Genomic DNA, 18884 nt, shown 5'->3' with positions numbered 1-18884 from the left:
TTAGGAATTTGTGCCATTCTTTACAGAACTGTTTTATTATGTGCATGGAAACATTTCTAGTGTGTCAGACCAACGTTTTTGTTTTGCTTTCTGGCAGGAGTTCCATTGATTGTGGTCATTATAATTGCTAGCCTTGACAAATATGGCACATTTCCTAATATATTTCAGGACAAGAAAAGGACATCTTTTATGTAAGTAATATATTTCTTAGTATAATACAGAGACAGATGAGTATGTATTATATGTAATGTTAACAGTGGTCTCTGTCACTGCTTAAAGGGACAGTCATTGGTCAACTCAAATAATTAATATGCATTTTTCTCTGTAAATGGTATAACAGTAGCTGTTTTTTTCTGAATATCATGAAATCATGAAAATAATTTTATGTTCATGAATGCCATGTTCTCATAAACTGCTTTTATTAAATATAAGTCTGTTGTTTTAATTTGTTCTCTGACTTAGCTGTGCTAAATGCAGAACAGCCTTTCAGCACACAAGGCAATGAATGGAAAGAATATAAGATGCCAGATTAAAATTCAACGTATCACAGTACAGCAAAAGTAATTTTTCAAATCAGTGAAATGTCAGGTTTACACAGTGGAATAACATGATTGATACACTGATTTTTACAGAGAGCAAGTCCCCTTATGGTACACATTTATATGGATGTGTTCATTATTTCATACTGGATTTTGTTGAAATTCAGTATGAAGCATTATACTGAAGTAAGTTGCTTCATGGGCTTCTATTGATTGAATATGTGTGATTGTTTTACTTAAGCAGTGTAAGTGGGTGTATGCTGTATACTCCTTTTACTTATATTATCACTAGGTACAGTGTGTGATCTTCTTGTGAAACTGACATCCAGTGGGGTTAAGGAATCTGTCCCCTTACACACTGTTGTATAATTTCATAGTTTATAAATCTGTTTGTCTATCTATCTCTATACCTATATATATATATATATATATATATATATATATATATATATATATATATATATATCTGTCTGTCTGTCTATCTATATATGATTGTGTTTAAAAAACGTAGACACCAAAATACCAAAAGTTCATAATGAAGACAAAGCAAAATATTGACACTCAAAATACCAACAAAAAACATTCAAACCTATAGGAAATAAATCATAAAACACTACTTCTCTGATCATTTTATACTAAAAATACAATACTGTATAAAAAACAAAAAGGCCTAAAACATAACCTCACTATAGGACATGCTTTGTCTGAATAGTAGTAGTAGTGTTACATTAAGTGTTTTTCTCAGGCAAGATGCAGGGTTTGGACAGAGTTAGGGTTAGCACTTCAAAGGTGAACCACAGGGGCTCAGCCATATAAACCCATGCAAAAAATACATGCGACATGAAAGCTATAACTTTAACTAACCTTTAGTCTAACTCTAAGCCAATAAAACTCAAACAAACCAGCTCCCACCCCTATGCAATATATATGGCTCTACTTGAGTAGACTGAAAAGCCATTAAATCAAAACTTACTTGATCGAGACGAGTACGCCAAATCCTCACTTTAATGAAGTTTCACATCACAAGAAATTTAATCCAGGAAAGAAACCAGATGGGCAACATGGGGAAATTTGCCCCTTTCCCCACTGTAGTGCAATCTCTGAATATTTAGATAGGGGGGGTGTGGGGGTGCAGCCCCTCACATTGTGGGTTGTAGGAGGTGAAGTCCCCCACTTTGATGAGTCTGACATGCTTTGGTGTGTTTGTTTTATACTGTTGGCTAACTGGTTTCTTTCCCAGATTACATTTCTGGTGATGTAAAACTTTGTTAAAGTGAGGATTCAGCATACTCATCTTGATCAAGTAAGTTTCGATTTAATGGCTTTTTGACCTACTCAAGTAGACCCATTTATATATATATATATATATATATATATATATATATATATATATATATATATATATATATATATATATATATATATATATGTGTGTGTGTGTGTGTGTGTGTGTGTGTGTGTGTGTGTCTGTGTGTGTACATGTACACATATAAAAAATCTATCTCTCTATCTATATATATATATATATATATATATATATAGATATATATATATATATATATATATATATATATATATATATATATATATAATATATAAAGTTAAAGAGCATAACAGTGGTTTGATGAGGACAGCCTCCCTTGTAGGAAGTACTCCCTGCAAAATGCTGCTTTACCTTTCTTCTGTTTTAAATGGATTAATTGGGATTTTTTATGTTGATGATTTAAGTTCACTTTTTTCCCCTTTCAGTGTAATTGGTATTAATTTAATGAATTAAATCTAGCTCTGTAAACCTGTAACTGAAATATTACAGCTCTAGCAATCACCACCCTTGGGATGTGTCTCCTCCCACGCCAAATGTCTGTGGTCTGGGAATTATATTGTAGCTGTGGGTCAGAGAAAGAAAAAAAATAGTTTCTGATAACTTTATTTTTAGAAAACCTGTCATTTTGCCAGGCATGGTAAAGCAGATTTTTGATAAATTATATTTCATTGGGTTCAAGTTCTTGAGAAAATCTTGAGTCTGTGCAAGATAATAAAATGCTTTGACTACTTTACCAGTAAATAGGTAAGTACTAGGCTAACTGCCCTTGTGGGCTATTTTCAGCCTAGCCAATTACCCCACATGAGAATCAAACCCCACACCTTATGTTTGTAAGGTAAACACCTTAACCATTATGCCAACCTTCCACCCCAATCACCACAGAATTTCAATTGATGAGCAATGCAACTGCTGTAATGACAATGAGGTGTTGTCACTAGCCATATCATTGATAGCTCATTTTTAGGCATGAGATTAGACTTTCAGATGGTAAATAAAAATGCTACATTTTTTATCTCCGTTCTGAGAAGGGGCAGTAAGACAAAGAACAAAAGACTAATGTTTTGTAACCTGGGATAGGTGGGGATGTTGATACAGAATCAAACACTAACTCATGTGACAAGAAGGATAGTGCCCCCATTAAAAAGATTACTTCCCACTAGAGAGCCAAACTATTTCCATAGAATTTCACAACCTGATCAGATTGCCCTTCTACGACAACCCTTTAAAACAGTACTTGGCAAAATAGACGTTTTAAGACTTAGTCCTGCTATTTGGAACAATCTCCCTTTTGACTTAAGGGGTAAAAGCGCACTAAAAAAATTCAAAAACAGTTTTTGCTAAGCAACTCCATAAAGACACAGCATGCTAATGTTTCATAGCTAATGGCTTACAATTACTACTTGTTCTCTTTGCTCACCTGGAGTAATTAAACTATTGATCATTATGTGTACTGTGTTCTGTCAGTCATCCAATATTTGCAAGTGAAACTGCTAATTTTATATTTGTATATAATTTTAGCCTCTTCAATGTGCATGTCTAGTTATAGCTGTACATCTATATGTTTCTCTTGTTGTCTTCTGTATATTCATAACTGTATGCTTCTTTTGCCCTTCTGGTCATGGGCTCTGGCTGCAAAGGGTCTTTGGACCAGACTACCAGTACATCCATCCATTCACAACCTCTTTTTCGCATTTTTATACATGGGGTTTGGGTGTCACTTCAACAGTGAAACTCATCTAGAACCAACGTTTACACCCCTGAACAGCTAGCCTTGCCGCTGTAGTTCAGCCACACCACACACTCACACCTATGGCCAATTTATAGTGTCCCATCCACCTACTCCATATCTTTAGAATGCTGGAGGAAACTGGAGCAAACCCACGTGAACACATACAGGACATACAGACTTTGCACAGAAGGCACCCCAGCTGAGAATCAAACCAGGGAACCTCTCGTTGTGAGGTGATAATGCTATCCATTTCACCACTGTCCCACCCACCAGAATATCAGTTAACAAACTGAAGACAGATAGATAGATAAATAGATAGATAGATAGATAGATAGATAGATAGACAGATAGATAATAGATAGATAGACAGATAGATCGATCTATCTATCTATCTATCTATCTATCTATCTATCTATCTATCTATCTATCTATCTATCTATCTATCTATCTATCTATCTTTCTTGTTGGTTCCATTGATTTTATTAGTGAATGTTTTTCTCATGCTTAGTCCCTCAAAAAAGAGCACTGTGCCATTATACTGCACCAGTATGACCCACAATTAATTGTAGCACAGCATTTTTAGACTTCAAATGTTACTGTATTCTGTTAACCGTAGGTTATATGGAAGTGACCTCCACCTAATTTGTAAAATAATTTCTGATCCAGTTCTATTTCATTTAGGTTATATACAGGCAATCACCACCTGAGATATAAGACAATTTCTGACCATGTGCTATTTGAGTCTGTGCCTGGAACACTGCACTGGGCAAGGTGCTCCAGGTACAGACTAAAAATAAATGTCAATAACATAAAAAAAACACAGATGATACTTTACAAAGACTTTTCAACATTATTGAATATGCTTCTGCTTACAATCAAAAATCAGTCATTACCTTTATTCAAAAATAACCTTGGTATATTTATATCTAATTAATATCAAAAATATGCATGCAGTAAAATATATCAACATGGGTTTATGGCAATTAAGCTTCTTGATGGCCAGCAGGCCATCTGTGAACCTAAATTATACTTTAATCAAATACTAATTCCTTTTCTCCATCTCTGTGACAACTGTGAGGCTGAATGGAATCAAGTCTGTTATGTAGTTAAGGTCTTCGTTTCTAGAGCTGTTCATGCTAGTGAGTTGTAGTGCAAAGGAAATCACTTATTTAAGGAAATTAAAAATACAAAAAGTTTTGCTATCAAGGAGGGAATAGCTGTGGCCTGTTTTAGGCATTAGCTTAATGACAGCATTCTTCAGCTATTAGATAAGGTGAAAAGCCTGGCACTAATGTTTGACACCATCCTCTTTTTTTAGTAGGTTGCCAGTCATTTGAAAGCAGCCTGTGATCCTACAGAGAAACTGTCCCAGTTTGGACCCCTGATCCCCGTAGGTGATCTACCTGCAATTCTGTACAACCTTGAATCCTTCAGTATTACTCTCCAGGCTTTGTGGTGGTGGCTTTCACTTCTTGCACCAAATTTGTTTTTTCTTGCTTCATAACAGGAAGGTGTACAACCTGTGAGAAATATTTGCTGTAAACCTGCAGACTGAATGATCTTCTTTAAGATCTGCATGTTAGCATGACCCAGATTTAGCCCTTATCCTACCAGATGATCTACCACCATTGCCTCATATCTTTACATCTATCATCTTGATTACTAAAAGGCAATGTTTATCATTCCCACTGCTACAGTAGCCTATGGGTTGTGTGTTGGGCAAGACACAGCAACCGGTCAACTTCTAAAAGCTCTGGGTTCCTCCCTCAGAAGTACTATAATTGCTGATTGGCAAACACTGAAGAGGGAAAAACAGCAGTCAGACTGAACAATCTTCAGTTCTTTCTTGCCAACTCATGAAGAAGGAGCTTAGAGGCTTTATAAGAGTAGTAACCAATACTTCCCCCAGGATTTAATAAAATCCATGTAGGCATAGTGTAGAGCCTACATCAAATGGTACCATGTCCGCATACATGCTTCCTCCTCGGCAGTGCACCATGCATATTAATTATGGTGCATTGCCGAGGGAGAGCTGTGGAACACAGTTATTGAATCAGTGCCCAGTGTGACTGTCAGTACTTACAAGGTGACTCCATGCCAGAGTTACCTATACTCCAGTCCGGGATTATTGTGTGCTGTAGGCCATTGGCTGTTGTACCTGTTACCACAGTACTGCAGTACCCTGATATTGCCCAAGGCATTCCCCGACTGTTTGCTGACCTTAATATGTCACTCATACTTCAGAACTGTACAGAGCTTCACAGACTGTCCTGACTTTTGCCTCATATTTATGGCCTGTTTCACATAACATTATGGTTTTCTGGCAAATTAGTGTCAAATCAGTGAAGACTTCAGTAAATAAATAATGACAGACATTCGGGTTTCAGACTCCATGCACATCAGGAGAGTCATGCTAATGCAGGATCTTTTATTCTGTTGACATTCTACATTTGTAGGAGCAGATATTTAAAACTGGTCCCAATTTGTGAGCCTTGGTCCCACTTGTATTCATTTTATTTGGCCAGATTTCCTGCTCTCTAAGAGGTTGAGAGGCATGATGTGACTGGGGTACATGGTAAAATACCACACACAGGGTCACAGTGTACATACCTCTCCCTGTACATGTTTTTGCAGAATGTCCAGCATTTCGCCCCATATGTCTCCACTGTTCCTCATACATTTGTGGTTTCCCAGTGCTATACTGTAAACAGCTGTCAGTGAGTTGTTGTACCTACTGACACATTTAAGTGACAGCTATTACATCCTACAGCTAATCTGACCTGTTGCAGCCAGGTGTTATACTAGCCACCTGGTAGGTTATTCAGAGTGTGTATAATATCTGTCTGTAGGTATGGCCTTTTGTGCCCCCATTCAGTCTGGCTTTGTACAGCTTTCATGCAGCAACAGACTGAGGGGTTCTGACAGTCTGTGGGCCTACCACCATATGAGTACCTCACATGCAAAGGATGATGGATGCTGCCAGATTCGAACCATCAGCACCATCACATATGCTACTGTCCCTGGCCCAGCGAGCCACACCAGCCACCAGACAGAGAGGTTTCATTCCACACACTACCAAGATGAAAGCAGAATTGTGTGGTCTGCTAGTATATTATTGCAGGGGTCTATATCACGTAGTCAAAGTTACGTAACTTTGAACACCTAATGATCGAACCATTATGTTCAAAGTCACATAACTTCGACTACCTAAAAAAAAAACACAACGGACAACAAAATAAACTGTTGTAAGCAGGGAGGCAAGCCCCCCTGCACCTCCCACGGGGGGGGGGGCTGTGCCCCCACACCCCCGCTACTTAAATATACCAACTCCGAGATCCCACTACATTGAAGTGAATGGAAACCTCCGCCTATGGAGATTTGCATTCAGATGCTCGGACATTTACAAATTCGAACATATGGTCTCGACCATATGTGGTTCAAACTTGTAAAAAGTTCGATGACGTGATAGGAACCCTTATTGCAGACTTAACTGATACAGCAACTGTATGGAAACACTAAGGTGTTTGGGGTGGGGGATATCCAGCCTATGCTTTGCTGGCATAGACAGTTGTGCGACTGTCCTGTGACCCCACTGTTTGGCATCTCTCTGGAATAATGCCATGGAGTTTCCAGCCATGTGGCCTAGTGGATATTATGGGCACATACAAGTGAACAAAGTACCTGTTGTCCCACGTGACTGTTAGATCTGTACAAATAGCCCAGTAGCTCACTATAGATCTCTGCAAGTAGCCCAGTAGCACAGTATATATAGCCCACTATACTACCATGCATACATGCAGCAGATCCACAAATATGCTACCATATTGTAGTACCCCTTACAAGTGGTGTACAGGAGACTGACTTACCTTGCAAATGCAGCAGTTGACAGACCTATAATTTGGGGCTGACTTTGTCTGATGCACGTAGTCCACAGCCAATACAGGGTGAGGTACAGGTTGTGTTGGCTGGCTGACATAATTTTTACTATTATGTGCACGAGTTGGAGTAAGGTGTCAGTCCCTAGGACCCTAGGCTGTCAATGCATGTGCTATGCATTGTCTTTTGGACAAGGAATACTAGGCATGATTGTATCTGCCTACAGGGATAAGCTCAGGGGGTTACTCCTCTGAGTCCCCCTGTGGGTGTGGCTGTGGAGACCTAGGCACTGGTGGGGGGCTGTGTATCCCTTCCCTTTGCTGATCCTGCCACAGCTGTTTCCAGAGGATCATACTGTATAGCATGACACATACTGTGAACATCTGTGCACATGTGGCTAGAAAGTACTGCATGGCTCCATCAGATATATCGAGGCACCGGAACTGTGATTTGAGCAGCCAAAACACAGGCTCTATGATGTTCCTAGTTTTTGCATGTCCCTCATTGTGGTATTTTTCAGTAGGTGTGTGCATTTCTGATGGGTGTCATTATCCATTGTTCCAGAGCATTGCCAGCATCCCCCAGTAGATGGACATATGGGATGTCCCCTTTAGCAAACATCTGGTACATCTGTGATGCATAACACATATGGGAGTCATGATAACTGCCAGGACTACCAGCACACACATCCATGATAATGTCCTGGGCATTGCACATGACCAGGCAGTTGATGGAGTTATACCCCTTGTGGTTGATGTAGATTTTACCCTCCTCATTGGGTGGTGCCTTGATGTAAACACGAGTGCAATCTATGGCACCCAGTACCTCAAAGTAGTGTGCTACATGGTAGATGAGTTGCATACTGCTAGCCCTCTCCTCAGGGGTGTGGAGTAAATAAATGTGCTTACTGGCATGTGGTAGCATGGCATCCAGGAAATGGTGGAGTACCCTGAAAGCAGATGCCCGTGAGACCCCCACCATGTCCCCAGTTGGTGTTTGGAAAGTACCTGTAGCTAGTATCCTAAGGGCTACACATACCTTTGTTTCCACCGAGATGGGGTCCTTTCTATTGGCTCTGGGTCTGAGCTGAGGGTAGCAGAGCTCAGTGAGTTCTTGTAGTATGTCCTGTTCAACCTGTAGCACTCTACAATTTCCATCTCATGTACCTCCTGGTAGGTTTTCCTAGGCCTGAACACTCTTCTTCTTCTCAGTCTAGGCCTGTTGTCAGCAACAGCATCAGCACTGACCTCAGCATCTAGCACATACATATGTAGAAGACCTGCAGCAGCCCCTAGCATTCTGTCAGTTAAAATTCCCAAGTCTGTACTCCAATAATACAGAGTATGGGGGAAAATTCAGATTGAAGGGTGTATGCAACCTTTATAGTGCTCTGCTATAGGTGCATCCTGTGTGTTTGGCTATCCATGATGCATTCCACCTGCCAAGTACATTATTAAGGGGGTTCAATGGCCCTAGCTTAAGTGGAGGAGAGGTCATCAGTAATTTATATATGATTGGCTTTCTCAGCCAATAGTTATTTTTCTTTTTTTTTGACAGCCTTCCCCGCTAAGCACTGCAGCATGACGAGCAAACCCATGCTGCAGGGATAAACAATGGTCAGCACACACCTCCATGGATGGGCATGCCCAGCACAGTGGAAATCCATGCAAACACACTCAACCAGCTGAAACATGCGCTCTGGAGGTAAACAAAGCATAACAAGCACTGCACAAACCCCCTTGCTGAGCTTAGAGGCACACAGCACAAACAGGCACCGCTGAGCTCCAATGAGCATAAAGGAATACAAACACACCTCCTTCTGATGTCGGCTACCTATTCTGTGGACACCAACACAGTTTTGTGCCTACACAGATGGGATCTGCAGGCATAGATACTCATTTTTGCTATTCAGTAACCCCAGCTCATTTGCATAGGGATCTATGCACACAACCTGGAAATCACACTGTTCCAGGCCCTCCCTTGTTAGCAACCACAGCAGTCTACCATTGTATATACTCCATGCAAGGTCCTATAATAGATTATTATCACAGAGTAATAATTTTTGGTTTTACATTTTTTTCTGCATGATGGCATGTTTGCACACTGCTGCATGCTGTGCAAACATGACCTGATTATTAAAAAAAATATTTTACATTATTTTCCGTTAAGATTTGGAAACACAGTGCACAGTTTTGCACATATCTGTGTCTGCTAAGCTATTTCTGTCCTTCTACCTGCACTTTTACAGCCCCTGTTGTTTTTTTAAAATCCTGTACACGGAATTTTTCCATGCATACTTCTGACATCAACATGGTGTCTGCAGGACTGCCTATCTGCTTGCTGGATTGCTCTGACATCCTCATTTGCATACATTTCACCTGCTTATGAGGTGATTTGCATGCTACAGACACTTCCATGTTCACACACTTGTGCAAGCCCCTCAGCTCTGTTTACTGGATCGCAGATCTGCTTACTTCCATGTAAGCACCATGCCACTATGTCTACATGGAAAATAACTCTGTGTAGGCTTTATTGAATTCCCCCTTCATCTTTTTTCTCTTGCAGATAAGTCCTCTTTGGGGAACCCTTCCTCACAAAAAAAAAATTATTTTGGATTTAGTTTATATTTATTTATTGATTTATTTTACTTATTTAAAAAAACAGGGAAGATAATTTCCTTTGGGAAACCCTTCCACACAGAAAATGTATTTTATATATCTATATCTACTTATATACTTATATAGAAAGATAGATAACTATCTTATATATATATATATATATATATATATATATATATCTGAATAGGTTTACTTCAAATTAACTAAACCCCACTTACCCGAAAATGAAATCACCACGACAAGATTGCTGGAACCTTATTTTAATGAACAACCAGGTTGCCAAAAACTTTACCCATGATAAGTATCCAGTCATCCAACATGAGGAAATTTGCCCTTTCTCCATTTTAGTGCAATTTTGGAGCTGGTATATTTTGTTGGGAGGGTGTGGGGGTTGTTGGGGCATAGCCCCCCCCATCTGAGTGGGTTAGAGATAGCGGGGTGTGCTTGTTTTTAAAGGTTGGATGACTGGATACTTACCCTGAGAAAAGGTTCAGCAACACAGTCATTCTTTAAAATCAGGTTTTGGCAATCTCGTCTTAGCGACTTTGTTTTTAGGTAAGTGGGTTTTCGTTAATTTGAAGCAGACCCATATATAAATATATATATATATATATATATATATATATATATATCTATATATATATAAATATATATATATATATATATATATATAAATATATGTATATGTATATATATATATATATATATATATATATATATATATATATATATATATATATATATATGTATATATATATATATATATATATATATATATACGTACACACATACACACACACACACACAGACACACACACACACACACACACACACACACACACACACACACACAAACACATATATTTATTTTTTTAAAGGCGTGTTTGTTATTTCAATTACTCTCAGTGATTCTGGCCCTTTAAAAAAAACAATATTTCTGAACTGCCATCTGTTTCCTGTCTGGGACCACTGATTAGATTGGAGACTTATTTGATGAAGCAATGTACTGTTTATGCACACTTTACTTATATTTCATGAATGTTTATGGGTAGGGCAGTATTTTACTTGGCAGAGAGGGAGCCTGTAGTGCTTGTGTTAACTTACGTGCCATTTCTTCTTTCAGACTAGTTTTACTTCTAAGGAGTGCTGACAGGATTTTATGTTATAGCTCATGCTTCCTGGAACAAACAGAGCTTATGTTCTCACTGTGACAACTTACCCAACAGTTTTAATATTAGACTCATTTTAAATTAGAAGGGGGGGGGTCTGCCATGATTTTAGTTTAATACACAGCTCACTTTTATGGGGAATGTACTACTTGTATTCTGTCACGGTTTAGTGAAGTACTTGAGTATGTAATCTTTGTGTTCACTCAGTGACAACTTACTTGCCACTTTTTCTTTCAGAACTAAATTTAGTTATAGGGGATTCTGATGGGATTTTAATGTACTGCTTGTGCAATTACTGGGTATACGTTTGGAGAGTTCACGCAGTGATAGCTCACCAGTCATTTGTTTTACTCAGACTAACTTTACTTCAAAGGAGTTCTGACATAATTTAATGTACTGCATGTGCATTTACAGAGTATGCACTGCTTGTGTTCACCTGGTGACAACTTACCTACTGCTTTTTCTGTAACACTAATTTTATTTATAAGAGGTTCAGACAAAATTTTATTTTAGTGCCTGTGTGGTTGCTGGGCAAGCATTTTGAGTATTCACACAGTGACATCTTTCCTGCAGTTTATTTTGGGTAAACTAATTTTAGTTTTAAAGGGTTTTAGACAAGATTTGCTTGTGTGTTACAGTGTATTAGGGGCTTCATATTTAGGGGTATGTGTAAGTGTGCTGCTTGTGTAAACTTGGACATCTTTCCTTTCAGCCATCTCTTTCTTGTGATCCTATGAGCATCTGATGCATACTCCTTGCCACAGCAAGCACATAGGAGTAGTGGTGATGCTCTTAGGCACATTGGAGCCCTGTCCTTTGACAGAGATGGTGTGCTTCCATGCTATCAAAGCTCCTAGGTAATGTGTGGCTAACTCCAGATGTTCCAGTTTGATTTCATAACTTCCCAGAAAGAAAAAATAACTTACCCGAAGACTCTTGCTATCTATGCAGGCTAAACCTGTGCTTCATGCAATACTGGGTGCACCTGCAGTGGCTGGGTCTACATTGAATTCTCAAAAGCAGACATTTGTCAAGTCTGACATTGTCGGCACGAGAATAGTGAAACTGCAGAACGTCGAAGAAGTAAATGGAAATCTCCATAAGGTGAGATTTCCATTTACTTCAATGTAGTGTGGCCTCGGAGTTGGTATATTTAAGTAGCAAGGGTGTGGGGGTTCCGGGGGCTTGCCCCCCTGCCTACACCATTTAGTTTTTTTTTGTTTTGTTTTATTTTAATTTTTTCTTGCAATATTTGATGTTTTAACAGTTCAGTCACTAAGGGTCGACCTTTAGTGATTCAAACTGTTAAAAATTTGATGTTCCAATATAGACCCCACAGTGGCCATTAGTTGTTTTTCAGATCATTCACTTACCTTTTTTGGTTTATTCAGGTATAGTTTTAGGCCACTTTGAACAATGAGTCTGGATATGGGAGAACTATCATTACTGAGATACATAATTTTCTTTTGGAGATGTTACTGGATGTGCCAGGATGAAAAGTCCATTTAAAAGGGTTGAAATTCTTCTTCTAGTTGGTCACAGAAGATTCTGATAATAATAATAATAATAATAGTAATAATAATAATAACTATAATAATAATACTACTACTAATAATAATAACAAGAAGAAGAAGAAATTAGAACATTAAACTTTATTTCACAAGAAATCATGGAATCTGTAAGAAAAGATGATTTTCTCAACTAAGCTAAGTAGCTGTTACAGTCAGTCCTGGTACATAATCTATAGACAGAGGCACTATAAACATTCTTGATTCCCGCTCTGGGTTGCAGAGGAAAACTACTCCTCACAACCTACATGAGAGGTCATTTGTTTTCAAAAATTATTGCCAGGATAAATAAGGTGCCTTTTAGGAATTAGTGGATGCTCCCACTAGATGTTTTAATATGTTTTAAGTTGATCTGCCTCTTTCTATGTCTTTTTCTTCTTCAGAGACAATGCGGGGAAGGGGCATATTATACAGCCTGTCTCAATACTTATTCTCAACCTACAGTGCCCATAAACGCAGACAGGTTAAAGGCTTCTGTCACTTCACAAGCCATACCTCTTAAACATAGAGGGAAAGATTTGCAGATATATTTTAAGTGTCTCTAGCAGCTAAACATGCCTTAAAGTTAGGTATAATTGTGCAGAGGCTCTGTCTAAGGCCTCTGCTTAACTCTGAGCAGGTATGCCTGGGTTTTGCATAAAATATCAACTAAATTCAGACTTTCCTTTTGCCTCTAACTCTCTAACCCCCCCCCCCCCCCCCAACTACAAGCTTTGTTCATTTCCCTTTGGCTACAGATTGTTACACACTCACTGGAGTTAAAATTGTTTCAGGAAGGTAACAGCTGGCGCTGGTTAAAAAAAATTGAGAGAGTTGGGAGTTGTTCTCCATCTTTCAGATCAAACAGATTTTCCCATATGTTCTTCAACTTTACTTCCCCCCTAGGAGCCAAACTTCTAGTGCCACTGTTCAAAGGGCAAAGGCTGCTTTTTTAGAATGATTCTGGTAGCAAAGAAGACCCTATACCAGTCTACTTTTATGGGTACTATAGATTCAGAATAAGGGTTAATATAGGCAGTTTTACCGATTCTTTCCCATTTCATTTTGTGGAAGTTCCAATATTCAGGATATTGACCTTTCAGATTCTATTACTTTATACCACACAGGAAAATGTTATGGCATTATAGCACCTAAAACATCTCTAAAGTTCTGCACCTGGGTCACACAATCAGTTATCTGCATCAAGTGTATTTACAATTGCATTCTTTAGATTTTGAAATACTTATCTTGGGCTTATATAATCAAATTGTAATGGTGGAGATTACAAACATAAGCAATTACAACTCTCTCCTTATTCTCCTCAACCTCCAAGTCATTCTGCATCTAAAGACACCTCAAAGTTTCCTTGGAAGAATATTCCTAAAAGACTAAAGATGCAAGGCCTGTGCTTTTTTAGATGGACCAAACCACATACATTTCAAACAATTGTACTGCACCACAGTGATGTGGTACATCTACCAGCTAGGTGGCAGAAGGCTGTGACCCCTATACAGACTGGCTTTGCTCACTTGGTAGTTAACTCCTCAGGAATCCTTAACCCTCCAAGCACATTATTTTATGTCAGGGCAAAACATAATGGCAGACAAACTGAGCAGAACCAGCACAAACCCTCATGAATATGGTAGGAATGAGTAGGTATTCCAGGTATTGAAAACCGAAAAAAAAAAACCCCAGCACACCGAGCAGCAGAGATTCACCATTTATTCAAACAATAAACGATCAACACTCTGGTACCACGGCCACGCTCCTTAAATTTTTACAGCTTATCATAATTTCATTCAATTTGTACAAAATGAACCCCCACTAACTGATCCATCATTAACACCAATTAAACTCCTTAAAGTGACAGTGCCATTTGTGAAAAAACATTAACATTTTACACACCAAATATGAAATGTATTTTTCCTGTGCAATGCATGCACATGTATATATAAAAAAAATACATATACACATGCTAATACATGAAAAAACATATAGATGTACAAGAAGTTAAGCCCATTAATACATAAATTTAATTACATTTAATTAAATTTGATTCAATTTAAGTTTACGTCCAAATTGAGACCCCTAGGGTGAAGTGCTCTATAATTCAAAATCATTTTACTTTCCAAATAATTTAACTTTTTGTTAAATTCTCCACCACTAAACGTTGCAGGTTGTCCCAAAATACTCTTATCTGAGCCAGCATGTATGGTGTAAAAATGCTCTGCCACAGGACTCCTCATATTGTTGTTCCATATGTCCCCCAAGTGTTCAAGAAACTGCACCTTTACCAAACTTTTGGTTTGCTCCACAAACCGCTTAATGTTACTACAGTTACTATGATATAAATTACACCACAAGAACTACAATAGAACTTACCCCTAGAAACAAATTTTCTGTCATTTATAAAGGTCTTAGATAAATTCCTGATCCTATAGCAGATCTTGCAGTGACCACAACCAAATGATCCAATGGGCTCCTGTAACATAAGTTGTCTAGGAAATGTTGAGTTAGCAGCTCCTTTTAGTTCAAAAACCTACAAAAGAAAAAAGTGACATATCTTGGGAATAAAGGCCCCACAGTCTCATCCAGATAAACTATTTGCCATAAATCCAAAATGAAATCCTTCAATGTACTGGAGAAAGGGGAATATTTGGTCACAAAATACATTTTCCTCACATCACCTTGATCACAATCCCTCTCCCCCTTCACCATCCTGTACCAAAAACTATCTGAATGATGTCTTACCTCCATATTGTCACCTAAGTTTTCTTTTGCATGATCCAAAAATAAATTTAATTCAATTCTACAGCACCACAGTGATATGATATATTTACCAGCTAGGTGGCAGAAAGCTGTGACCCCTATACAGACTGGCTTTGTTCACTTGGTAGTTAACTTTTCATGAATCCTTAACCCTCCAAGCACATTATTTTATGTCAGAACAAAACATAGTAGCAGACAAACTGAGAAGAATCAGCAGAAACCCATTCATGAGCATATAGTACGAATGGGTAGATCTTCCAGGTGTTGATCCAGTTCTGATAAAAAACTCAAACAGATCTGTTATCCTCCTTTCAAAGCAGACACTACGTAGTTTTTATTCTCTTACAAGGGAATTTTCTTTATGCACTCCAAATGATATCCAAGGTATTTCTAAAGATTCAGAAGGACTCCCCAAAACATTTTGTGGTGAATACCTTTTGATTCAGGCAATATTGGTTCCCCTTTTATAGAGCTGTCCAAGGGTAATTACCAAAAGTTTCCATACTCTCTGGATCTTCTCACACAGGGGAGTTTAGCTGACCCCACTCTATTGCATCTTAAATTGATTTCCTGGATTCTGATACCTTTTAGCGCCTCTTTTTTTTTTTTTTTTTTTTTTTAGGATGCGCAGCAGGTACTGAAGGAGGCAATAAACCCTGCAACTTGAAAATATTATACTTTTCTAGTTGGACCCTATCTAATAACCGGGGCCCTGTCTGAGATTGTACCACTGGTGCTCAATTATTTGTGAATTACGATCTCTGGCCTCTACTACTTTTTCAAGGTACATCTTATGGCCATTTCAGTATATCTACCTACATATTCTACTATTTTCTCAAAGTTTACTTAGAAAAACATTATCTAATAGTAGTTTCTGAACTAAGATCACCTTGCAAACAGGTTACTTCTTCCTGGGATCTTAACTTTCTGTTAGGAAAATTATTCACATTTCTATCTAAACTGGCACATCAGGCGTAGTCAAGGGTCATTACATAGAATTTATTTGCTCTGATTCCTGCAAGATCAGTATCTGAGTTGCAACCCTTTTTTTGGTGGGTAAACCCTATCTAGTCTATGTTTGGGATGGGGTATCTGTATGGACAAATCCCTCACTCATGCACAAAGTTATTTCAGAATTCTTTGAATCAAGTCATCATTCTCCTAGTGTCCTATCCTAAATATCAGAATCATGGAGAAAGGATTACTCTTACTCTGGACATGCATTAGCAATGTGGGTACTATTATGACAGAACCAGGTCCTTTAGAAAATCCTGTCAACTATTTATTTCTCATACTGGGACTAAGGACAGCTTTTGTCTAACAGACAGTTTCAAGTTGGTTGTTCCTGGCTTTTGCCTTTCATCATTCCCACAATGATAAACCATTTCCAGAAAGTTTTAGGACACACTCACCTTGGGCCTTGTCTTCTCTCATGGCATATTGGAAATGGGGGGGACTCCTGAAGCTTTCTAGACATGGCTATGTCATCCTTTGTAGATACCTGTGCAAGGAGCTGCAAACTGTATTCTTTGTTTAGATCCAAGGGCGGCTGCGGTGGTGCAGCAGTTAGCGTTGCCACCTCACAGCAAGAGGTTCTCTGGTTCAATTCTCGGCTGGGTGCCTTCTTTGCGGAGTCTGCATGTCTTCCCTGTGGTCACATGGGTTTCCTCCAGGTGCTCTGGTTTCCTCCCACATCCCAAATATATGCTGTAGGTGGATTGGATACTCTAAATTGGCCCTAGGCATGTGTGTGTGTGTGCCTTCCACGGGAGGTTGGTACCAGGCTGGCAACTTGACACTGTAAAACTCCACTGCCAATCATGAGCAGACAGGTGATCCACTGTGGTGACCCCTAACCGGGAAAAAATGAAAGAAGAATAATTCTTTGATTAGATCCATGACTGGCTTTGCCAGAGCCTTTCTTGAGGGGTCCTTCCAGGTTGGATAAGCTATGGTACTCTACTCATAGTTTACTGCAGCAGTGGGAATGATGAGTATAGCACAGTTGTGTAGCTTACACCTATCCATAACAGTATATGTTCAAATTCCTCACTGTTGCAGGAGCACCCTTCATCCACCTAGTGATGTATTGGGATTTTTTTTTTTTTGTCAGTTCAGGGTTTGGAGTTCAGAATGAGTAGTCTTCTTCTTATCTAGCTAGCAAGAAAGGCCTGAAGATTTTCCAATCTGACTGCTGGCTTCCATCTTCAGAGCTGGCCAGTCAGCAGTCACAGAGGAAACGAGGGAGGCATTTTGAGCTGTTGGAAGTGGCTGGTTACTGTGTCTTTTACAGAAGCTGCTCTAGGATTGATCTGATCTCTGGGGTGAATCCAAATGAAATCCAAGACATTCTTTGAAAGCTATAGAAAAATAAGTACTTTTATTCACTGTACTGCACTTTTAAACTGTGCATTATTGAATTGCTGCCTACTTTTAACTGTTTTTAGCCATTTTAACCATTTTGCTGTTTCACTGTTTCAACTGTTTGCTGTTTGAGACTGTTTTTTCTACACCTTGTATTTTCTAGTACTTGTGCATTTTATAGCATATGCTAGATTCAGATTTTCTGAATCTAGACTTTGGCATTATCTGAGCACTAAAACCAGCCATTTTACATTATGAGGGCCCCCTGCACCCTTGTGGCAGAAGAGTGTAGCAAAGGACCCATCTGAATTGGAGATTGTTAGAATAAGACTCAGTACTGGGCATTTCCACTGGCCAGCTTGTATGAAAGTTGTTTAACTTGTTTTAAAAAAGGGTTTTCACAGTTGCTACATAAGCCCAATGTCTGTGTGGATTTGCACCTGTTTTAACACAGTTCCATAGAGTTTGGTGAGTAGACACTGGCCTACTATTTTTTCTTTTCAAACACCTTTATTGAATTATCACTTATTATCCTGAGCAATCCAAGATATCTCTTTGCATGCAGCACACCTTCGTGCAGCACCATGCAGTGGAGGTAACCATTAGCTGATATAGACACAAAAGATAAAGTAGATTTCTTTCCATTAGAAGCTGCCCGTGCTCCAACTAAGAAGTCCCTTAAATTGCACTTAGCTTCTCAGAGAGCACCTCATCTGGGCTTTCTACAGCATTTGCCACTTTAACTGAAACCTCCTAATCCTTAATAGTCTCATACCCCTTCAGACCTCTAATAGTATAGACCCACAATTAAGCTCCCAGTTAAACCACATCCTTCCTCATTAAATTAAACACATTTACACCTAGTATTATGCTCAGTTCTCCTCCATTTGTCCTGTCAGCCTAATTGACATGGGTATACTGAGGCAGTGTAACAATTGCCTCATCTACA

At 38.8% G+C, this 18884-nt stretch overlaps 1 protein-coding gene across 1 annotated transcript in view; it reads left to right on the top strand.

Moving 5' to 3' along the window:
• Nucleotides 1-18884, top strand: part of LOC122810134 (adhesion G-protein coupled receptor G2-like) — a 210880-nt gene that overhangs the window by 153936 nt on the left and 38060 nt on the right. The window contains exon 5 of the mRNA XM_044081608.1: nucleotides 98-191. Coding sequence (XP_043937543.1) covers nucleotides 98-191 — 94 coding nt within the window. The remainder of the gene's footprint in view (nucleotides 1-97; nucleotides 192-18884) is intronic.

Source organism: Protopterus annectens, chromosome 8.part1 (assembly GCF_019279795.1).
Source record: "Protopterus annectens isolate FY-2018-M chromosome 8.part1, PAN1.0, whole genome shotgun sequence".
Lineage (NCBI taxonomy): Eukaryota > Metazoa > Chordata > Ceratodontiformes > Protopteridae > Protopterus > Protopterus annectens.
This window is presented reverse-complemented; position numbering and strand designations above follow the sequence as displayed.